The 25464-nt window shown below is 43.5% G+C and overlaps 1 protein-coding gene across 1 annotated transcript in view; it reads right to left on the bottom strand.

The window, feature by feature from the left end:
- Nucleotides 1-3919, bottom strand: part of LOC309562196 (uncharacterized protein) — a gene marked incomplete at both ends in the record, with an annotated part of 124599 nt that extends 120680 nt beyond the window's left edge. Inside the window, one exon of the mRNA XM_082266316.1 lies at nt 2441-3919. Coding sequence (XP_082122442.1) covers nt 2441-3919 — 1479 coding nt within the window. The remainder of the gene's footprint in view (nt 1-2440) is intronic.
- Between the last annotated feature and the right edge of the window lie 21545 nt (nt 3920-25464).

Below are 25464 nucleotides of genomic sequence, written 5' to 3' on the forward strand. Positions count from 1 at the left end.
GGTTTGCCACTTTTTACGTCCTTGGAGAAGTGTGAGGTATTCCCTCCTCCATCTGTCCCAGAAACAATCTGCAAGGTATTGAGCGTATCTCCATTGACGTTTATATATGTCCTTTTCATCAAAGATGCTCTTTGGCGCTGGGATCTGTCCAATTTTCCGGCTCAATAATGCAGCTGGAGTTAAAACAGTCGGACATTCTGGGTCTGTGGATACAGCGGTCAACGGTCTTGAGTTGATTATTGCTGCGACCTCAGCAAGGAATGTAGTAAGTACTTCATGGGTAAGACGTGAAGAACTCACATCAAGCAACATAGAATCCAGTATGCGCCTTGCCATCCCAATCATACGTTCCCATGCTCCACCCATGTGTGAAGCGTGTGGTGGGTTGAATTTCCACATGCAGCCTAGATCACTCAAATAATTTCCAACTTGTTGTCGGTCGATCTGTAACTCTCTGCAAGCACCAATGAAGTTAGTTCCTCAATCTGATCTCAACATCTTCACGGGACCTCTTAGAGCAAAAAATCTCCTTAGAGCATTGATAAAGCTCGAAGTATCCATTGACTCGATTACTTCGATATGCACAGCTCTTACAGTTAAGCAAGTGAACATTACAGCCCATCTTTTGCTGTTGACTTGACCACCACGACTTCTTCTAGCCGTTACTGTCCATGGTCCAAACACATCAATTCCGACATATGCAAAGGGTGTATCTTCACTCAGTCTGTCTGCAGGTAGGTCAGCCATCTGTTGAAACTGCTGTCTACCCCGTAACTTCTGACATTTAACACAGTTGTGAATGATCGTGGCTATTTGTCTTTTCACTCCAACTATCCAGAACCCTGCAATTCTGACTGCACCTTCTGTGTAGTGTCTTCCTTGATGTTTGACTCTCTCATGGTAATGCTGTATAATCAATGTTCCCAAATGGTGGTTTCTTGGTATTATCAAGGGGTTCTGTTCTTTCCCTAGCAGGTTTGACCTTTTCAGTCGTCCACCGACTCGGATCATGCCCTCGTTGTCGATCACTGGGTTCAGTGTGAATAGTGGGCTACATTTTGGGACTGGTCCATTGCCTCTTAAGCACTTAATCTCTTCCACAAAGACTTATTCTTGCACGCGACGTATGATGAACAGCTCAGCCCTCTCATACTCTAATGCGTTGGGTGACTCCTTACAGGTGTGCCATCCATGGCAAGACGATGTCTGATTCGATTTGCGGAAAATCTGTGCAATATGACTCAATCTTGCTATAGTCTTCTCCAAGAGGAGAAATGTTCAAAACGTCTTACCTCCAAGTTTCTTCTTGAACAGATGTTGGAACTTGCTACAACTTCAGGCCGGATTTCCGGATCAGTATCCGGATCCTCCAGGTGGAAATTGATATCTTCTTCTGAGTTTGTGGAAGACTGGTCCATTAAAAACCTGGGTCTGTTGGAATTGTCCTTGAAGAACTCTTCATCCATAATCTTGATGAACTCCTTGTCTTCGACTGAAGGAGCAATCTTGTTGTCATCACAAGTAGTCTGGTACACTGAATCACCAAAGTCCTTTTGAGAAGTGAGCTTGCAGTTAATACTTTGGAGTGCTTGATATGGAACTTCGTTTTTAAAATCAAGTCTTTCCTTCACATAATAGTGCGATGGACATTTCATCAATCGACAGGTAACATTAGTTTTGTAGGAAGCTACATCCAAGAGCTTGTGAGATTGGTCTAAACAGACTTCTCCTACTATCACCCATCCAAGATCGAGTTTCTGGGCCTGAGGAGCATCATCTGGACCGTTACATAACTCTCTTATTTTATGAACTCTAGGAATGTCTCTCCCTAGTAGAATCAAAATCTTAACATCCTTGGTGGAATGTAGTTAGCAATGTGACTTAAATGAGGATGATGACGTGCAACCTCTGGTGTGGGGATTTCTTCTCTGTTGTTCGGTAGCTGATCACATTCGATTAGAGTTGGAAGAGGAAACTCTGTGTCCTCATATTCTGATGCAACTATGAAGCCATGAGCTCTTCTTCCAGAAGTATTGACCTTTCCTGCACATGTCTGCAAGGTATAAGACCAGGTCTCTCATTGAATGTTGAATAGGTCAAAGAATTCTGTACTGGCCAATGAGCGATTGCTCTGATCATCGTGTATGGCATACATTTTCATGGAATTTTGTGGACATCCTTCAGGAAAAACTCTTACAAGACATATCTTGCTACAAGACTTGTTATGAAGCCCTTCTCCACATACCTCTGTACACCTTGTGGTTACGAGGTTGGCATATTGCTCTGTTCTCTCCCCGCCATCATCTGATGTAGTCTTGGGGTTGCTGCCGGGTGAAGGTTTCCTTTTGAACAGGTCTGAATAGTCTTGTTCTAGACGTTCCTAGGCAGCATCAAGGCCTGCTTTAAAGTTATAAATGTAGACAGATTTAAGTCTCTTTACTTGTTCTGAAGATTGACGCCCAAACCACTTTATTAGTAAGTCAAGTTCTGCTTGAGGATCAATGTCCAAGTTCTTGGTTACCGCCTTAAATGTAGATCTCCAACTCCTGTAGTTCTCTGGGCGGTCATCAAATCTAGACAGTCCAGTTGTAATCAACTCTCGTCGAATCATATACTTGCTGAACTCTGCAATGTCAGTGCTTTCAGTTTTTATAGCCACAGGGGGTACTGATGGTGCGCCGTCTTGGACCATTGTTGGTATATGATGTTGGCTGGTAGGTAGAGAGAAAGGTGTTGCAGATGGGTTTAATCTAGGTAAGGGTCTGTCGTCTGAAGGTCTCTGAGCATTTGAAGTTAAAGAGAGCTGTATCAAAGGGGGTATAGAGTTCATTCTGTAGTCTTCTGCTGTGCCCTTGTAATCTCTATGCACATAGGGTTGTGGTGGCACATGAGCTGCGTAGGTTGACTCACTTGATTTTGTGACGTGCGGGAGTTGTGGAGGGCCTCTGTTAGTAGGTATGTCTAGTTGACCAGCTTGCTTTGGCGACACATTGCCTTCTGATCCACTTGCTGGATGATTATGAGAAGAATCTCCAACTGTAGGTGGGACTGTATTGTTGTGGTTCTGAGTTAAGACAAACTGTAGGGTCCTTTCAACAGGGTCTTGACAAGCAGCCAAGCTGGTACAAGCTGCTCCTTCTTCTTCCAATAGGGCTTGTTCCAAGACAGATAACTCTGCTAAAGCTACTTCCTTTTCTCTATTCTTCTGAAGAATTTCTAGCTGAGCCTCTGTTTCTGCTTGTATTCTTGCTTGAATGCGTTTAGCTTCTGCTTCCTTGCATTTAGCTTCTGCCTTGAAGGCTGCTTCTTTTTCAGAGCAGGCGGCTTGAACCTGGGATACTGCAACCTTTTGGCGAGCTTTGAGTATTTGGTCGCTCAGTATTGACCTTATAGAGCAGGACCGTAATGACTTAGAAGATGATTTATGATATGAGCGAGCAGACCTAGATGATTTTCCTGAGTGTCTGGAAGAAGCAGAGTTACAGGATGTAGTTTCATGTAGCTGTGCTAATCTACCTTCTATCTGTGCCTTTGCTTCAAGATATATACTATGCCTCTGCTGGTCAGTAGAAGTAAAGTCCTTTAATTCCAATGCAGCTTCCTCTATGTTGGAATGTGACAATAGGGAATAGTACTTCTCAGAAAGTCTTTTATAATTCTCAAATGCCTTCTTAACCCTTGAGAGAGCAGTGTTCAATTGCTCAGAATTGTTGCTAGTTTCATTAGTGGCTGTTATACAACTTAAAGTCTTTTCCCATAATGCAGTCAGGTTACTAGATGTTTCTTCCTTACTTGCTTCATAAACCTCCCTTGCCTTCAAGGATGGATGAGGGGCTCTGACAGGACGAGGAGAATGAAGTAAGGAGTCTGCTTTATCTTGACTAAATGCAGGTAACTCTGTGAGATCTCTGTCAGACATAATAAGTACTGTATTTTTGGTGTCTTGTTAGAAATCTGCCAGAACCCAGCTCTGTAAGTAGTGACTTCTGTTAGTAAGCAGGCTGAGCTGAGAAGCTGGGTATTTGTTACAATAGCTAGCTAGTGCTGAAACTAGTTCAGACTGGATCGCTCATCTCAGAAGGCTGTAATAGTAATGAAGCATTCAGTAGGTGTCTGGTTTCATATGCAGAGTAATGCTTCTGGTGACACACAGGCAAGTGTTTACTCACGTTTCTGAAGCTGCAGATACCTGTGATGGATGCTTCTGGAAATGTACTTTCTGAAGCTGCAGAGATAACCATGTGATGGATTCATGGAAATTTACTTTCTGAAGCTGCAGAGATACCTGTGATGGATTCTTCTGGAAATTTACTTTCTGAAGCTGCAGAGATACCTGTGATGGACACCATGGAAATTTACTGTTCTGTCTCAGCATCTATTGTACCTGTGACCTTCTTGTAGACCCAGTCTGAAAGTGTGTGCAGCAGGTTGAATGATGGCTTTAACAGATAGTTTACTCAATGAATAAAGACTCCAGAGGTGTTCTCCAATGCTTCTTTATGCTTCAAGTTAGCAAAGGCATAAACATAGAGGCTTTTCCATAGGTAAATTTCCAATGAAGTTACACAGCTTCCACACTCTGCAGTCTCCTCATAACAACTAAACAAAATGGGAGTTACAGCAGGAAATGGAGGTGGGAGCAACCAACTAGCCGGAAACAGCAGGGGTGCAAGGATGACACCAATAACATAGCATAACATAACATGTAATAACAACTGCTAGACAGTTAAAGCTGCGTGGCAGCACACTGATCATCCTCTGAATCTGAGAAGGGATGAGATTTTGTCCAAGTTCTCTCTCCCATTCCCTAATATAATATGGGACAGATGTGGACTGTGAGCTTAGCACTAGTTTGTACATTTGTGACAGCAAATGACTAGATTCTGGGAGTCGGACACACAGGGATTCAAAGGTAGTAAGGGTAATGTGGGAGCGTAATTTTGGCTTTAGCCTAATCAAAAAGTCTGCTATTTGATGGTATCTGCAGGTAGCAAATGCAATGGTGCCATAGGATGATTGTAAATCAGAGAGAAGTAACAGAGTATCTTGTGGTGCAAATTTAGCATATGGTCCCTTCCCATCCAAGCCCCAAGAACTAAGGAACCCAAATTCTTCCCCTGGGGGAAACTAAGGATAGCCTCCTAGAGGCTCAATGGGGGGATGTCTGAGGGAAAATTGACCCGACCAGTTTAGTCGCTCCCAAATTGCCAGAGTGGTTTGAGTCAGTGGAGATGTCCAGTCAGAAAGTCCTCTCGAAGAAGTCAGAATCCAGGGAGCACTCGCAAGGTTCCTACCGTTATCGATTTCTGTAAAGGGACTCATACTTTAACTGAGAAACTATGACACTAGTTTAAAATACATACATGGGCCATAGCTTTGTATTAAAGTGCTACATCTGGGAGCCCGATGCTGCAGTTTAGTTTATGTCTACATGGGATATCGTATGCCAGTCTGGGAGGTCTGTCTTTCCACATAAAGGTCAGAAATACTTTGGGCAACCATTTAAAAAAGATCTGGGGAAGAGTCAGGGCTCTTTCACTCAGGCGGACTGTTCAGATCCGCCTGTCCGTTTTGTTGGCGGATCTGAACGGTCCCTCCATGCATCCCTATGGGGCATCGGATGTCAGCGGAGACATGTCTGCTGACATCCGATCCGTCAAATCTGGACGGATGGAAACCCTATTTTCCATCCGTCCAGCGGATCGGATCGGATGGGAACGGATGAGAACGGACCGACGGTCCGTTCCCATCCGATTCCCCCATAGAAATGTATGAGGAACTGACAGCTGTGTCTCCACACATAGCGCGGAGAATGGCTGTCATCCTCCTGCTCAGCGGGGGGATCAGCGGACCGATCCCCTGCTGAGATAAACGGAGTCCGTCCGGCGGACGGACAGTGTGAAAGGGGCCTAAAAGGTATGGCGTTTAGGAAATAAATTATTCTCGGCAGGATGGCCATCTTAAGGATATTCACCCTCCCAAAGCATGTCAAGGGATGTGTCCTCCATAATTGTAGATCAATATGGATTTCAATATTGCTGTCAGTAAGGTACTATAATTAAGATCATATAGAAGTCTTGGATCAGGGGGAGGGGCCTGCTAATGACGCCAGTGAGGGGAGAGGTTTGAGACCGGAGAAGCGCCGTTCCAAAATGCCGACAGCTACAGAGTCTTGTCCTCCCCCATATACCCGCTAGACCCGCCGGTCTTACCCCGCATATCTCACCTTGTTTGCCGGCTTGTACACGCTGGGACGTCGGGCATCCACTGGAGGAGGGACCGCTGGAGCCGTGCTGAGGAGCTCGGAGGGAGAGGAGACACTGCAGACGCCGGGAGGTCACTTGTGCCCGGCGTGTGGTGTGCAGAGAACCTGGACAGATAGGAGCCACCTGAGCTGAGTGGAGGAACGGTCAGACTGGATGACCAGGAGGTGCAGTGGAGCGAGCTCAGCGGTCCCCTGAATGCCGGGTGAGGTGAGAGGGGTAATACCCCCCCCTTTAAAGTTTAAAGATCGATACATACAATGCAAACACCAAGAAGGTATTGAGGATATTGTAAAAAGCAGGATTGCTGACCGTGATGAACCTTTGCATGCAAACTGTTACCATAGTCATAGAGGCTGCAAGGTGAAATCGATATAAAAGAAAGCTCTTTTACTTTGATAAAATCAGACTGTGCTGGGTATTATATTCATGTGATACCTATTAATCACGTTTGAAATATTTTTGGGGGGAGGGAGAGGGGATGGGAAGGGAAAAAAAACTATTGTTCTAAAAGCCCACTCCATTATTCAGCTGGAAACAACCTCTCCTTATCAAGTGGTCAGGATAGAAAGCTATACAACCTCGCAATTAGGAATTAGATGACAGAGGTAAATTTTGTAACGTATAACGTCAGAGGCCTAAATTCCCTGGAAAAAAAGACAAAAAATTATGAAAGAAATTAAAAATATGGAAGCTAATATAGTCTTCCTACAGGAAACTCATATCCCACACTCATCCAACACCAGGCTATATTCGAAGGATCACCCCAGTTGGTATTATGCAGACTCTACAACAAAAAAAGCAAAGTGGGTAGCCATAGGGATAGCAAGAGGAATACAGTTTACCCTGGAAGAGAGGATGACAGATAACAAGGGCAGATTCCTCTTCTTGAAAGGGAAACTGTTTTCAAGAGATGTGACCTTGGTAAATATATATTGCCCAAATGACAAACCTATGGGGTATCTCGGGAAAATACTAGACAAATTAGCGGAGTTTAAAAAGGGGTGGGTGATAATGGCCGGAGACTTTAATTTTTGTTTAGACCCTGAAGTGGACAATACGTTGAATGTACAGAGGAGCAGAACATCACATTTGAAAATGATCAAAAAGAAGTAATTTCAATATTAACTCTTGGATACATGGAGAGTGTTACACCCAAAAGAACGGGATTATACATTCTACTCCTCTGTACATAAGATACATTTGAGGATCGATTACATATTGATTGAACACAGGGGAATAGAGGCGGTGACAGAGGTAAAAATTTGGATCAAGACATGGTCGGATCATGCCCCAGTCAAGATGAAGCTGAAAATAGCAGGGAGACTAAAATAAACACCTGGATGAGGAACTTCTAAGAGACATGAAATGGGGAGAAGAAATTAGAAAAGAAACAGAACTATACTTTCAAATAAATGAAAAGGAAGAAACACCAAAAAATATACTCTGGGAGGCTCAAAAAGCCTACATGAGGGGGATTCTAATTTCTAAAGGGGCCAGGAGGGAAAAAGAGAGAGTAGAAAAAAAAGAAAGACTGATAAAAGACATCTATGGTCTAGAACAACGACATAAATATACACAGAATATAGAGATCCAACATCAATTAGAAATAAGAAGAGATGAACTAAAAGAATTATTAGTACAAGAAATTAGACAGGGTAATAACAAAATCATTAAAGAGAACTATCAATGGAATAATAAGATCGGGAAAAAACTGGCGAGGGTGTTAAAAAGAAAGAAAACAATGAACTATATAGAGAGGGTAAGAGATGGAAAGGGAAATAGTATATTCAACTGCTGATATAGCAAAGGAATATTATGGGAAACTCTATAATATTAAAGAGGTAGTAGATGAGAAGGGCTTGAATAAAATAAGTAAAATACAACAATACCTAAGAGAGTCGAGACTGCCCAAAATACAACAAGACAAATTAGATCAGTTAGAGGCCCCAATTACAGAGGAAGAAATAAGAATAGCCCTTAATACTACAAACTCAGGAAAAAGCCCCGGACCAGACGGGTTTACAGTGAACTATTATAAAAAGTATAAAGATCTACTGATACCCAAATGAAAAGACTATTTTAATGGCCTAGGTCAAGCATACGAAATGAGCAAAGAAGCCCTCCTAGCTTCAATTACGGTTATTCTGAAGTAAGGAAAAGACGCTACAACATGTTCTAGCTATAGACCCATTTTGTTACTAAATATAGATACAAAACTTTTTGCGAAAGTGTTGGCAACCAGGCTGAAAAGCTTGATGACGAAATGGGTCCATAGTGAACAAGTGGGTTTTATACCGGGGAGACAGGGAAGAGACAATGGAGTAAGAAGACTTCTATTGATGCAGCAAATGGTTAGGAGTGGATCCCAGGGACTAATACTGTCAATAGATGCGGAAAAAGCATTTGACAGGGTTGGCTGGGAATTTATGACTAAAACCCTGGAAGAATTGGGGGTTGGAGTAAAAATGATGGCATGGATAAAAACACTCTATAGCCACCCTACAGCCAGGGTGAGGGTAAATGGGATCCACTCAGAGCCATTTGGAATGTCTAATGGAACGTATCCCCGCTGTTGTTTGTCCTCTCTCTGGAACCCCTCCTGGCAACAATAAGGAGATGTCCAGATGTTATGGGAGTAGTGGTTGGGGATGTGGAACATAAAGTACCTGCATTCGCGGACGATGTTTTGCTTTACATCTCCAATCCAAGAATAACCCTTCCAAATTTAATGGAAAATCAGAGATATTAAATATTAATATCAAAAAAATAGAAGAAAAATTAAGATTGGAATTCCCATTTTCTTGGAAAAATTCAGGTCTAAAATATCTGGGAATTATATTAACAACAGAACCCAAAAATGTATATAAAGAAAATTATATTCCACTGTTAAACAAAATCAAAACGGAATTAAACAGGATCTCACATATACCGTTATCGTGGATAGGAAGAATTAACATCATTAAGATGGCAATACTACCGAAAATAGCCTACAAATATCAAATGTTACCAATACTGATTCCTCAAGTATATTTTAAAACTTTAAAATCTTTAATTTCTAAATTTATATGGAAAAAGGGTAAACCCAGAATACAATATACTGTACTAACAAAGGGCAAAACCAAGGGGGCCTAGCGGTCCCAGACTTCAAAAAATATTATGATGCAACACTACTTTCACGAGTAATGGAGTGGGAGAAGATAAAAAGTGAAAAAAAGTTGGGTAAAAATAGAATGCACTATGAGTTGCACCCAATTAGAGAAAATTATATGGATTCCTTCACAATATAGGAAACTGAATATTAATACACATTTGATCACATACCACGCAATGAGAATTTGGGATATAACTCATAAACTCACAAACAAAAATAATTGGAAACACAATTCACCATTAATTCCTTTAAGAGATACCAGCTTTTTCCCACCAGGACAAAAAATGATGGGAGGAAGCTGGATTAGAGATGAGGATGCACGTTTGAGGGATATTGTAGATAGGGGCAGATTAGCACAATAAATAATTTAAAACAAAAAAATTGGAAGATTAATGAATGGCGGTATTGTCAGCTAAAACATTTCGTGTCCACCCTACCAAAACCGTTAAGATTGGGAGACGAGTTGCTCCCATTCGAGCAAATCTGCTCATCTGAAAAACAAAAGAATAGTATTTAGACCATATATAAAATACTGGTGGACATGATGGGCCCGAGAGTACCGCCATACATTGAAAAATGGGAAAGGGAATTAGGAGTACAGAACAAGGATTTTCACCTAGAAAAAAGTTTTAGATTAATACACAGCTCTTCAGTAGATGTGAACACTGCGGAAATGAACTATAAATGCATCGCAAGATGGTATAATACCCCTGATAGAATTCACAATTATCAAAAAGAGAAATCAAAATATTGTTGGAGGGGTTGTATAGAAGCTGGTACAATGGCCCATCTATGGTGGGAATGCCCGAAAATAAAAAAATTCTGGAAGGAGGTTCTAGCTCAAATTAAAAAAATTACGAAAGTAGAGATCACAGAAGATCCTTGGTTCTTTATATTCCACGGTACAAAAAGCTCAATAAAACAATATAAAGTGACATTAATCCCCCACTTGATGAACGTTGCAAAGGGTCTGATCCCGTTATTCTGGCAGAAAAACGAGGCACCGACATTAGGTGACTGGGTGAGAAGAGTAGAAAAAATAAGAACATTGGAATACTTAAAAGAGTGGGAGGAAGACGAGACCATAGATTGGGATGACATCTGGGAGGATTGGATGGACTTTAAGAAAACAAGGGGATATACTAAGTGGAATGGAGAATAGGCAATAAGAAAACTAGAGTTAAGAGAGTAGCTGGGGGGAGGGCGGGAAAAGGGAAAAATTAGGAGGGAGGGGGGAAAGTAAACAATTGGGTAATGTATTGTTTTATATTTAAAATGAATTTGTGTTTTGTACATTGAAAGCAATAAATACATTTATAAAAAAATAAATAAAAAAATTGGTGTCCAGACGTTTGTTTGGGGGGGTCACGGTGGTGGGATGTAACGGTTTGGGGCCACGCAGGCCATGAAGAGGTCCTTAGTGGCCCCAAAGTGTTTCACTTTGCTACTGTGGTGTGGTCTTCTCAGGTGAACATTTGGACACCGGTTTTGATGATCCATGGTGTGCTGACCAATGTGGTTGAAGTATATAGCACCAACATACTAAGGATCATCAGGGTTGGCATCCAGGGGTTTGTTTGAGAGAATAGCATTGCAGCGGTGTGATGTAATGGTTCGGGTACCATGCAGGCCATGAAGAGGTTCTGCACCCTGGAGTGTTGCACCTTGCCACTGTCATCTTCTCAAGTGGACGTCTGGATGCAGGTTTTGACAATTCACAATACGCTGGCAATATATACTTCAATCTATTATGCCCAAGACTAGATACGGGGGGGGGGGGGGCAATAATGCATGCATCATATTCTGGCCAGGGCATGTAATGCATAGCCCCACGAGAGCAGTTCTTTATACTGTAATCTATAGAAGTTAACTTGATGTGACCGGGGCTGCAGGCCTGGGATTTCATTCTCTCAGTGAAGTTGAAGGGTCAGCAGAACCGTCTGCTAGCTAACAAGACACAGATAAATACAAGTACATAGCAGTAACTTCTGCACTTGTTAACAACCCATTAAACTGAGTAATTCATCCCAGCAGGCCTCCATGACCATATCTGTAATGATGATAGCAGGGTGGTCCCTGTATACTCTGCACCATTTGAAATAAAGAAGAAGTCCTGGCAAAAAAAAAGAAGTCTTGGATCAGGAGAGATGTGAGTTCCTATATATGGCAGAGAACCCTTGCGCCAAACAAAAGGAAAGGAATGTTGTAGGGAGTCAGCCATTGCAGATGAAACATGGATAGGCAAGAGATTGGACTTACTAATATTGATTTTAAAATTGGACAAAAGGCCAAACTTCTACAATTCAGACATCAAAACAGAAGAGAAATGTGGGACTTTGAAAGGTAAAAGAGGATATCTATCATCTGCACAGGCGGATAGCTTGTGTTCCATGGAGCCAATATGGATCTCGGAAAAGGTCAGCATTACCCAGGACTATCTTTAAAAAGGGTTCCAGGACTAGGGCAAACAAAAGTGGAGACAGTGGGCACCCTTGCCTAATCACTTTGTGTATGTTAAAGTGATCCAACAGCATATCATTGACCTTTACATGAGCCTTAGGTTCCTGGTAGAGGGCCAAGATCAAACTCAGCATACAGTCATCTAGACCTAGCCCTCGAAGCACTTCTGTCATATAGATCAAATTTACCCTATCAAAGGCCTTTTTTGACATCCATTGATAACACCACGCAGGGCTCACGAGCAGGACCATGCTGGGCCAAGCGGATATATTTAACGCCTGGATAGTATTGTCCCTGGCCTCACGGCCCACCATGAAGCCCGTTTGATTCAGATGAACTAAGGCTGTGATGTGGTCCTGGAGGTGAGTTGCCAGAATTTTCTCTAATAATTTGGTATCAGAATTTATTAAGGAAATGGGTCTGTTAATTAGAAAAATCGTTTTATTGTGCAAAATATCAAAAAGTACAAACATTCGTGTGTACAGACTCCGGATTTATAAAACATAAAAGTATTGAATTTACAGCTCAAAAAATATACCTGTCTTCAGGGTCTGTACATTGCACCATCATGTACAGTTTACTTATTTAGTATAGTAATCAGCATAACATATGCTAAGAAAAAAAACAAAGAAAAGAAAGCACTAAAAAAACTAATTATACAGTTTGTGCTATTCTCTAAACAGACACTTCAATCATGTAGTAAAGTCACCTTTCACAATGTAGTATCCTGCTAACACTGACAGCCTACTTCCCACTCCAGCCCTCAAAATCTATAACATGGACCCAAGCTACCTTTTCTATTACATTTGAAACATTCTAGTAAGAACCAGTTGTGGTGGGGCCACCGCAGGGGATTCTAGAGGTTCTTGAACGTATTTCTGAGTCAATATGTGTTTTTTCTCGACTAAGTGGTGAGATGTGGATGCTTGGGAAGAAAGCCAATATTGTGCTATAATTATCCTGGCTAAATACAGCAGCCTGATTAAAGTGAAATGGGACTATAATTGGTGCAGTAATGGGGGCCTTTACCTGGTTTTGGCAGGACCGTCACATGGTCCAGCAGGGCTTCTAGAGGTAAAGAATTTATGGTAGTAATGGAGTTAAAGTAACTACAAAGAGGAGAAGCAAGACTGGAAAATATTTTTTTGTTATAGATATTAGTGAAGCCATCTGGCCCAGGGCTCTTGCCTAAGGGGAGACCAGCAACTGCACCTCCCAATTCCTCAGTAGTAATGGGGCATTCCAGATCCTCTATAACTTGGGAAGAGAAATTGGGGAACCCTGTATATTGTCAATATGAGCCACTTCGTTCAGACCCTTCCTGGAGGGCTTTGACTCTGGGGGCATTGAAAAGTAAACACTGGTTATTTGGTCCTTGTCAATCTTTAGCTAATATATGCCTCTAATTATTCATTAGCATACAGATCTATTCGCTGTCTTGTTGTATATGTATTTTTCATTTCCCGATAAGCCTTTGCCATCCTGTTGTCCTCTATGTTTGAATTATCTGTGTCGCTTATTACATGTAAAAGAACAGGGACATATATCACCCACAGAGTATTTTTTCTTCATGGTTTGCCAAAACAAAAGTATTATCATATTATCTATGGCCCCTTCTTTGTTATAGTCTGCATGTATTGTTTTCACATACATACGCAGCCTCAAGAAAGATACTTTCTTTTGACTTTCTCCCTCTGTTCTGTTTATTCCAGGTTCTGCTTGTGCGCCCTGGGGCTATGTGCCCAATCTGGCACGGGGATCGGGACCTTCCTATATGGCCCAGACAATTCCCGGAGGTTAGGTTGTTCCTTGCTGACACCTCATTGGTGTCCACCTCACTTCCGGTGGACGCCGCCATCTGCGTCATCACGCAGTGGCGGCGTCACTTCCCGTGCCTGGTGGGCGGTGTTCCGCCGACTACGTCCCCACCCCTAGTGATGACGCACTTCCTGTGCGCATCCGTGGATGCAGGGGGCGGGCCCGGCGAGCGCCGCCCAGGGAGCCCATAGCTGGCGGCGGGTAGAGGGCAATCATACTGATTGCTCTCACCTGCCACATCCCCCATAGTTAAATACGACTCCCAGCGTGGGTCGTTTGTGACATCCACTGCTGGGAGAAGGCTACTCAGATCAGACACTACCTTAAGGTTTGTGCAATATGAGACCATTATTCGGCTTACTTTCTCTACTCTTTTACCCAAGTTGGGAGCAATCCACTGACCACCATTGATTTTTAGTTTTTGTGTGCTCAAACTGGATCCAAGGCGTGTCCATATACTCTTTTTTTGTCTTTCTGGCCAAATAAAATTTATGCACCTGTCAGGATTCAACTTTGGACGATCCCAAGGAGATCCCTGTTTGAGGCATATGTACGCCCCGATATATATACCTTTTTTGACTGTACCCCCTCCTTTCTTTGGGATGTTTACAAACAATATACAACTTTGTTGTGTTTTCCAATAAGCAACATATAATTCTGTTTTGCCTTTCAATAAGTAATTACAATACACGCATTGGATCCCACCTCCCATCCATTCACTTGTCCTGTAAGTTTTTTGCTGGACCTGTGTAATAGAACAGTCAAGTGATAACATACATCTATCATACATTTCTTTGCAGTCGGATGTGTCTGGCCTCTGCCCGACCGGCTAAGCATATTTTGGACTCCAGTTGGGACATCTGTCTCCAGGGCGCACAACCCCTCCTGCTCCACCTTCCAGCACTATATTGCTTTATATGCATATAGATTTTATCTGCAAAAACCATTGGTCTCTGTGGGTGCTCTACAATCTCCCTGTTTTTATCCAGCGGCAAAACTACCAAATATGTCTATATGTTACACCAACCATGTAAGTTATCTTTATTTACAACGGTATTATGACTGTATCTTGCATGATTAGAACATGTTTGAAAAAAAGTTATATTCTCTGGCTTTTCTATGTGACATATATGCTTCTCTCAATATCCACAGAATTAACAATTCTCCAGCTCAATCCCTGAGGAAGAGGTTCATTACCTCGAAACGTCGGATTCAATCTGGAGTAGTTGGTTGAGTGCATTTGCATATTTCATTCAAGAGTTTAGCCATTTTATTGTGCATTTGTCTGCACCTCTTTTGATACGTTGTTCACATTTTCTTATATGTATTAATAAAATTTCGAATTTTTTGGCTATAAGTCTTGTGCATCTTGAGTGACCTATAAAGTCCCACCCCTAGGGGATCAAAAAATTGTTTTCAATTCTTTTAGGATGTGGCACTCACACTGAGGAACACAGCGGGATCACACCTTAAAATGGCGTAAAGCTTGTTATTTCTTCAATTGCCTGGCCATGTTCATAGAAGCGGTGGGCATAATACCTCTGTTTATCCCTAACAAACAATATGGCTGCTGCCCCCACCTATACCTGGCCTTCACAGCAAGGAACACATGGAAGGCCAACACATGCAAGACAAAACCAGAAAAATTCCCAGTTCAACTCACCAACCAAATTAACCTGTCTAACAATATGCATTAAAAACAGGAGTTTAGTTAGCACACATTTGCAAGCTTACACATGCGTTTGCAAATGTGTGCTAAATGATCCCTGTTTTTAACGCATATTGTTAGACAGGTTAATTTGGTTGGTAAGCAAACTGGTTGGTGAGTGGAGCTGGGAATTTTTCTGGTTGAGTTTATCCCTAGTCTGATGGTCTGAACACTGGGAAAGAGTAAATCGCAAAGTCGCCAGATGTTGGGGATCAGCGGGGGTCAAAATGCGCTTTATGTTTAATTTCAAGATCATAGATCTTATCCAATAAGTCTGCAATTTCTTTCTGCTTTTCTTTTTTGCCTCAAGAGCCATGAGCAATCAATTCCCTTCTAATTACGGCCTTATGACTATCCCAGATCACTTTCCACACATCCCCAGGGCAGTTAGTTTCAAAATAAAATTTCAGGGAGTAGTATATAGCCGCAATAACAGATCATCCATAAGGGTCTCATTGAGGCTCCACGCCCTCTCAATCTGGTGGGCAGTCACCGGGTGAAGAGCCAATGTCACAGGAGAATGATCTGAGATTGTTATGGACTCAATAGAAGAATACATAACATTGTTTAGGTGAAGTTGATCTACAAGGAGTCGATCGAGGCGAGAATAGGTATCAAACATCTTCGAGTAATAGCGAAAATCTTTGTTCAGATTGTGCATTACATGCCAACTGTCCACCAGGTCCAGAGCAGGCAACAGTCATTTAACATGCTTGAGAGCTTTAAAAGATAGGGGTGTTTTGCCCAAGGAGGTGTCCAAGCTAGGATCAAGGGTAATAATAAAGTCCCCTACCAATACCACTAGGCTCTCCCAGAAATCTGCTAGCCTCCTGGGGGTCGTAGAAAGGAAGTTAATTGTATGAGAATTTGGGGCATAAATTGTAGCAAAGGTATATTTATGACCATGTATCATCCCTTTAATAAATAGGAAACGGCTCTCAGGATCAGCCAGTGTGGATAGCAAAGTGAATGGGCATTAATTCCATATGGATTTTGAAACCCCTCTGGCCTTTGAGATAGGGGAGGGGCTATGAAACCATATGTTAAACATCATGAGAGGCATACAGGGGGGGGGGGGGGTCTTAAAATGCTTCTTCTGTAGGTATACAAATATCTGGGGACAGGTGACACAGTTCCTGCCAAAGGTTGCCCCTTTCTTTGTGGAAAGCAAAGCCCCTAACATTGTAGGACATAATTTTCAGTCTACCAGCCATAGTTAAAATATAACGAGACCATAAAAGACATTGTACACCTTATAGTACTCTCCAAATAAATAGAAGCTCTGTACCTGAAAAGGAAACCAGCCAGAGAATAGGACACTACCTTCATTTGTACCCAGAAAAAAAAAAAAAAACAATGGAAACATACGAACCAAAAAAAGAAAATAATAAACCACTACATCCATATAAGGAATGGACCTTCTAGAGGGAGGGAAGCCCCCGAGGAGGGAAAATAACCCACCCCCGGACCTGACATCCCAACTGCAAGTATGCAGAACACAAAGTCCTCCACTGGAGGACCAGCCGAATGTGGGTAAAATGACTGACTGCATGAATAGGGCATGTAGTACACCCTGGGCAAAGCCATCTAAGAAACATATTAACTATTACAAAAGCGGTAGCAGTTTCACAAACAAAAGTCATCCGTGTAGCTCTGGGGTTTGGCCCCAGGAACATACGGTACATATCAAGGTAGCCAGGTGTGCCAGCTCCTGATACAATGGGAGATCAAAAAAATATAACAAAAAAAGGTGAAAATCAGCTTGAAACACTCCCACAAAAAGGAAAAAACTAATGGTAACCAGATAGTCGGTAAATGCAATCTGGCCCTTTACAAGTAAATACTGTAACTCACAATAAAAGAACAGGCTGAAGGGCCCGGTGAACCTCTATTATATATTAGGCACCACGTCCCCTAAGATTTGACGAAACAGACCTTGCATTGTGGGTAGAAGGATGGCTTCAGATAGACCTCAGATGTGAATGTTCTACCTCCGGTCCCGATTCTCGTAGTCATCGAGTTGGTCCAATAAGGAGTTTAAGAAATCTTCATGGTGTTTGGTTGTTTCTTTCATTGCGGTGACCAAATGCATTAAATCATCATGGCTCATCTCCAATGCCTCTACATGGTGTCCCAGCACCATGGTGTCCTCCCTAAGACCCCCCATAGCTTGCTTGCAGGATAACTCCACAGCAGCAATCAATTTCTATATGTCTGTCTTAGTGGGGAGGGCTCTAATGTGCTCCCAGAGGTCCCAGTCCATTTCAGCAGCATCAAACTCGGAAGGGGGAGAGAACCTTCCAGCCGAGTAAGTGGAGACCGAGGGAGTAGAATACTGCACCTGTGGGGTAGCTGAGAGTCCTAGAGCTGCCCTTGGAAGCTGGAGAGGAACACTGTTTCACCTCATGGCCATCTTGGCTGTGAACCTGGAGCTAGCAGCATGCAGGTAAAAAAAGTTCTGGAGCCTGCTTGCACGAGATCCATCTCTGCCAGGAGGCTAAGAGGAGGTGGCCTGGATGGCATGATCATGGCCTGGATGGCATGAGGGGGTAGGGAGGCAGAAATCCACTGCTATAGGGTTAATTTTGGCTGAGGGTGTCAGAGCCCAAGTGTCCTTATGCCGTTCTTGACAGGCCACACTCCCAACTGATATTCTGTTTGTGGAATATAAGCAGCACCTGATTTTCTTGTAGCACCCTACAGATAGGTGCTTGTCTGCTTAACAGCAGGGCTGTGATTTATCTAGCCAGGGTGTCAGGGCTTCCAGATGTGCCTGCTGAGGGGAGAAGTATCCCCACTGGCTCCTGTGAGAGGCTTCTCATAGGGCAGTGGGGGAAGCCCAATCAGGGGACACATCCCAGCTTGTAACTATTCCAGAAGGCAGATTATGCTGCAAGGGATTGTGGGAGTGGGTATAAGTTGGGGGGAAGTGCGTGGCACGGTGTCTTTGGCGGGAGCAGAGTCCCAGGAAGGAGAGTGCGGCTGTATCTCCTCCTGTCTGAGGAAGGTGGATGTCTCAGGTGTCGCCTGAGAGTCCAGAGAGTGCTGAGTTGAGCTGAGGGGGATCCGATGTGCCGAGAGCCTGCGGAGAGAGAGAGGGGTCCAGTACCAGGAAAGCCTACACAGGCCCTGAGTACTGCAGATTGCCCCTGGGGGTCTGCCTAGTGTAAGAGGGGACCACTCCAGAAGAGGTTCAGGGATCCAAGGTCAGCTAGCTGTAAAAGGGGGTACCTAGGTTGAGGACCCTGAAGAGTTCAAGGAGCAAAGGGGGCACCTGCAGTCTGGGCCCTGAATTGTATTGTGTGTGCCAGTTACAGTGTTAGCTATTTGGAGTTCTACAAAATACTACCTCAAGCTGTGCCAAGCGGGGGAAAAGTATTCAAAGACTTACACAGTGAAGCAGTGTCAGGGGTTCTACAGTTCTCAGTCTTGGATCTACTGGACCTACTGGACTATAGGTCGGGGATTCAACACTTCCTCTGTTATACAGAGTGTTCTTAGAATCAGTAAGCGCTGGCTGGAGCTGGCTAGCGTCAAGGAAGCGCCAACGGGCATTTTTCCAGGATCAAATTGTAATTAGTTCAAGCCAAGAGGAGTATTCCACTCATCCCCTTCTCCCATCCCCTTAATTTATAATAAAAACCACAAACAAAGATGCCGGAGTTGTCACTGTTTCAATTGTCACACCTGGGGAGCTCACATGGGTTGGAGAGGATTCCGGTACTAATGGCAGACCCACATCAGGCCAAAGGCCTGGAAAATTTGCTACATTCTGTTTGTGGAACCTTTCTTTGCCTTTTTAAATAAAAGTTTCACATACAGAATAACAGTTGCCCACGCAGGGGTTTCCACCATCAAACAAACAAAAGAGTAGTCAGCCTCCTGGCTCTCTTTGCAGCTTTACTGCTCACACTTAGTACCTTCGGTCCTCCTCCTGACCATCAAATACATCCCAGTGCTCGTCAACCAACCGCTGTACCTCTTGCAGCTGGTCTCTTATCCTGCAGCTCTTTGCTGCTATGTCCTTCACAGGAGCCAGGCTTTTGTCTGTCTTTCCAGGCCTTTGTGTATATATATATATATATATATATATATATATATATATATATATATATATATATATATATATTTCCTGGCCCACCTCACGTCAGCACACAATGGGTTAACACCTCCTCTGGAGCCCACAGGACCACCTCTTCCTAGCTAAATAAAAGACAGCCCCTCCCCCAGCTGAAGTGTTCTTCTTTTTTGGTCATGCTCCAGGCCACCTGTGGATTGCGGTTGGTAAGTGCTTTTCTGCAAGGATATCCCCCCTGCCAAACCTACCCCTCCATGTTCAGCCTCTCATGGTGCTGGGAGACCCAGAATGCTGAAAGTAAATCTTTCTAAAAACTGTGTGCCCTGTGTGCCGGGCTGCAGGCAAAATGATGCTTAAAGAGCATTGATATTGTACAGGTGTGGTATTATAAAAGCTCTGCAATATCATCATTACCTCTCCCTTGAGTTTTTTTTTTTACCCTTTCCTGTCTTGTATATGTAGGGCACCGCACTGCTCTCCCGGCTTTATTTTCAGTCTGAGAGCGGCTGTGAATGATGCCACAGCGAGCAGGGAGATGGGGCAGCACAGGATGGTATCCGCCAGGCGCCGAACACTCTTGGAGGTCTGCAGGGGAAGGGATTTCTCTCCCTCTCTCTCTGCAGTCCTGCCAGGTAAGGACTTGTTGCTGTTGCTCACTGCTGCAGTATGTTCCAAGAGATGGGACGGTCTGACTGGTTTTGTCTCAGATCCGGTCTGCCTCTGGCTGTGCTGTACTATTCTGTGTATTCCGGTGGGTTTGACGGTCTGACTGGTTTTGTCTCAGATCCGGTCAACCTCTGGCTGTGCTATGCTGTGTATTCCGGTGGGTTTGACGGTCTGACTGGTTTTGTCTCAGATCCTGTCTCCCTCTGGCTGTGCTGTCCTGGCCCCTGTGTTATGCTGTGTACTCCTGTGGGTTTGACGGTCTGACTGGTTTTGTCTCAGATCCTGTCTCCCTCTGGCTGTGCTGTCCTGGCCCCTGTGTTATGCTGTGTACTCCTGTGGGTTTGACGGTCTGACTGGTTTTGTCTTAAGCTGGATGCACACTGTACAACTTTTGTTGTTGGATTTCCTTTAGATTTACCTTCAACTATGTAGTGCAAGGGCCTGCCTGATTGCATACAAGGTGAAAGTGTTTAGATTTGATCTCATATTATGGGGTTTTAGTAAATCTGAGGGGAAAAAATCTAGGGACAATTTGTATAGTGTGTATGGCCTTTGGACTCTGACTATGTCTGCTGTCTGCCTCGGGAAGTGTTGCTTGGGCTCACCTGCTGCTGCTTCTGAAGTAAGTGGATGAAGGCAAATGAGTCTTAAAGAAACAGCGTACATGTTTTTGGTGAGAGGTAATATATGATTTTGCTCTATATATTTTGTGCAAATATGAACTTGCCACACCTGTTAGTGGCACCGAAGACTAGCAAAGGTAGGAGGGGGCAACGTGGGACATATTTTTAAAAGAGTGCTCAAGGACTGCAAAGAAAGAAGTTTTGCATTATTGTGGGAGCAGAGACCCTGAAAGCAAATGCTCAAAAAAACATAAGACCCGCCAACGATCTTCTCCTGCCCAGGACAAGCCACATCCAATGGAGTCCTCCACAGGGCGGCTTTCATGCTCCCCAAGCGCCCCAAGTGGCAATGGCTCCCATGCGTTTGTCAGCATGATAGGAAATGTCTCGGCCAGCTCAGGGTGCATTGTGGGCCTGCATGCAGCTGCAGTGGCAGAGAAATGAGAATGCACAAATTGCCTCACAAGGATGTGGATGTGCAAACTTCTAAGCCCTATTGAGGAGGCTATAGCAGAAAGTACGCTGCAGATGCCTTACCACTACAAAAGCATGCAGATATTTCCAAGGGCCTTCTTTCCTTATGACACAGCGTAAAACGCTCGTTAAGGAAGGATGGTAGAGACCTCTCCAGAAGACAAATTTACAGTAAACAGGTTCTCTAAGCTTTATCCAAATAGGATGGCTGATGCATGTTTATGCACTGCACTTCCTGGAGTGGATGCTGCCTTCCAATATCTGGCACATCAAGTGTTTTTGCCTTTTTATAACTCAGTTGCCTTTATAGAAGACTTTAATCCCAGAGAGAAATTGGGAAATTATTAAAGATCCTATGGATGGCAAAGTGGACTTGTTCATATAAGATGCAATCCAGTACATTTTTATTCTGCTGCAAGAAGGCATGGACAGTGTTTAATTTCCGATTCCAAGTACCTAGTTCACACCAGTGCAGTGCATTCTAGTGCAGGCAACAAAGTAAAAAATGTTACATTGTTCTGTATTGAACACATCTGGAAAGTGGCAAAACGCATTGAGAACGCATTGGACTGCATCAAAAACACTTATGCAGAAACACATCTGGAACGCAGAAGTTGTGGTGATCTGGCAATCATGCTTGTAGAGAATCTATACAGTGACCGTTTTTCCTGTTAACCAGCAAGGTGTGGCACGGTTTCTGGAGGAGTTGAACCTGGCAGATGGCTTCTGGTTGATGCGTGGATAGACTTAGTATAAGCCTGGCACACTCTGCCACACCCATGAGAGCATTGTGATTACCTCACTGGAGGGCAGATATAAAGTCCACACAAGCCTTCAACACATTCTATAGTGGGAGGTTGTTTGGTCAAACATTGAACAACGCAATTAAGTGAATGACCGGAAGAAAAGATGGGAATGTGGCCACAGACTAGTATGAGAAGGCAGCCATCTTTGACTCAAGCCTATTGAACTTCAGAAGGGTGCAGGAGGCCAAGTCTTATAGGACAGGCCATAGATTTAACAGATCACAGTGGAGGTGTCTCAGTTACTCTTTACATGAAAGTCCAGAGCAAGTTGCTAAGATGGCTGAAATGCCTTTTTGAAGGTGGGCTCAGATAGTCTTTCCCAGTTGGGGCCAGGAGGCCTGAGTGAAGTTGATTGTAACTTCCTTCTGGAGGGTTTGGACAACAATCCTTAAAGACCAGTGGGTCCAGAAGACAGTTAAGTGGGAGTACAATTGAAGATTCCAACGTTGACCACTGAATCAATTTCATTTATGACCAACAGATCTCAGAAGAGAGAATGTTTGGTTTGCAAGATTGTGTTTAAGAATTTATACTGCTACAAGACCATCATGCCAGGGATGCCAAAGACATAGAATCCTTTGGGGGCTTTTCTCCTTGGTTTTTCTAGTACTTAAGGCAGGAGCCTTCTGGTCGTTTTCAGTTTTAAGGAATCAAATGTGTACACACATACACACCAAGAGGTTCAAGATGGAGGCCATGCAGACAGTCACATGGATAGTTCAGCTGGAAGACCAGTTAGTGTTAATTGACCTGCCGACTCATACTCTCAGGTGCAGATCAAGGCCACGCTCCAGAGGCATGTGGGAATTGCGGTGGCCAGATGTCCCTTCCAGTTCAGGTCTTTGCCCTTTACAGAAGTGGCACAGCCCCAGGAATTGTTTGAAAATCTTGTTGGCAGCGGTGGTACCTTGGGCCAGGTGGCACATGAGGTCATTTTTAATTTACCTTCTTTAGTCTATAAGCTGGGCTGTCTATGGATCAGAAAATCTTTGTGCCTATACAAATTCAGCAAGAACTAAAAATTTGGACATCGCTACTGTACTTTCAGGGCATGCCTCTCAGCCCAGGAGATATGATGATTCTGATGGCAGATCCCAGACTTTGGGGCTGAGGAGTACACAATCTGAAGAAACCAATGGAATGCAGACTCCCCAATTATCTAGAACTGAAGGTAACCTTTTCTAGCATTGCAAGCCTTTCAGTATCTACTTTAAAGGGGCCTGAGTGAAGTTGGTTGACAACAAGACAGCAGTAGCCTAGATTTCTTCCCAGGGGACACCAGAAGCCTTTTCCTGTTACATCTTGAAACAGAATAATTTTGCTGGGCAGAGAGCCACTTACAGTTCGTTAACGGTGGCCTTCTTGCCAGGAAAGCAAAATCAACCAGTGGTTTGGTTAGACAAGAGATTTTTCAACAAGTGCCTGAAACCAATATTGGCAAATAAGGCTTTCCAGCAGTAGTTCACAGGGAGACTCCATTGAACATGCAGCTTCGGACATTTGCAACAGGATACCAAAGGCTCTGTCATATAAGATAGGTTCACAGTGCCATGGAATTTTGTGTTTGATCTTTGTCTCCTGCCGATGTCCTTGAATATAAAGATGCTTCTGAAAATTTGGACAGGACAAGTCCATGCCATATAAGTCACTTCCACCTACCAAGAAGGCCTTGACTTAGAGCTCCCCAGATGTCATCAGCACCACCAAACCCATTTCTGGTCAAATTAAATCTTTTTGGCAAAGTCAGTGACAGCACCCTAATCCAATGAGACTACTTTAACAGCCTGGCTATGGAATAGGCCAGACTAGAGGTGCAGGGATTCTCATCCAAGCTTGCTCAGACCTTGGTGTCCAGAGTACTGACCCTAAAGACTACATATGAGAGGATATGAAATGTTTGTTTTGTTTGCTCAGCAAAAGCTTTATCTCCTGTGTTCCCTGCTCTAGCCAATATCCTGGTTATTTTACAGTCAGCACTAGAGGTTGGTCTGGCATACAACTCCATTTAAGGTACAATTCTTCACCTTATCTTTCACAGGCTTCAAACTGGTGGAAGAGCCAGTTACCAGATGCTTTTATCAGGGGACAATCTACAGTATACATGACCTGGAAGGAGATCCTTGTTCCATCTGTAGGACTTAGGTTTGGATCTGAGAGCACTAGGGCACCCTTTGCTCCAATAATTTCAATTCCATCAAAGTAGTAGCCTTTGGGGCAATTGTGCCAGGATTTATTGGAAGGTCATTGTAAGGCGGCTAGCTTGAACTTCTTGTGCGGCCTTTAACCCTACAAACGAGATGTGCGATCAGCAAGTTTGGGACTAGAGGGATTCATTCTTTTTGGCTTTAACAACTTTTCTTTGAGTGTCTCTTTTCAGGTGTTCTCTCCCGCCCTATATTCAGCTTGGGTATATCCCATTGTGTGCTGACGTGAGGTGGGCCAGGAAAATGGAAAATTGTTATCATACTTACCGTAATTTTCCTTTCCTGGCCTATCCTCACGTCAGCACAGGACTCCCTCCCTAGTGGCCTGTCGCAGGCTAGGTTATCGAACACTTCAGCTGGGGGAGGGGCTGTCTTTTATTTAGCTAGGAAGAGGTGGTCCTGTGGGCTCCAGAGGAGGTGTTAACCCATTGTGTGCTGACGTGAGGATAGGCCAGGAAAGGAAAATTACGGTAAGTATGATAACAATTTTCCATTATATATACAGTATCTCAGAAAAGTGAGTACACCCCTCACATTTTTGTAAATATTTTATTATATCTTTTCATGTGACAATACTGAAGAAATGACACTTTGCTATAATGTAAAGTAGTGAGTGTACAGCTTGTATAACAATGTAAATTTGCTGTCCCCTCAAAATAACTAAACACACAGCCATTAATGTCTAAACCACTGGCAACAAAAGTGAGTACACCCCTAAGTAAAAATGTCCAAATTGAGCCTGATTAGCCATTTTCCCTCCCCGATGTCATGTGACTCATTAGTGTTACAAGGTCTCAGGCGTGAATGGGGGGTAGGTCTTATAAATTTGCTGTTATCACTCTCAGTCTCTCATACTGGTCATTGGAAGTTCAACATGGCACCTCATGGCAAATTACTCTCTGAGGATCTGAAAAAAAGAATGGTTGCTCTACATAAAGATGACCTAGGCTATAAGAAGATTGCCAAGACCCTGAAACTGAGCTGCAGCATGGTGGCCAAGACCAACAGGACAGGTTCCACTCAGAACAGGCCTCGCCAAGGTCGCCTAAAGAAGTTGAGTGCACGTGCTCAGCATCATATCCAGAGGTTGTCTTTGGTAAAAAGACGTCTGAGCAGAGGTTGAAGGGGTGGAAGGTCAGCCTGTCAGTGCTCAGACCATACGCCGCACACTGCATCAAATTGATCTGCATTGCTGTCATCCCAGAAGAAA

Source organism: Pelophylax lessonae (genome assembly GCF_965119305.1).
Source record: "Pelophylax lessonae genome assembly, chromosome: 8".
NCBI lineage: Eukaryota > Metazoa > Chordata > Amphibia > Anura > Ranidae > Pelophylax > Pelophylax lessonae.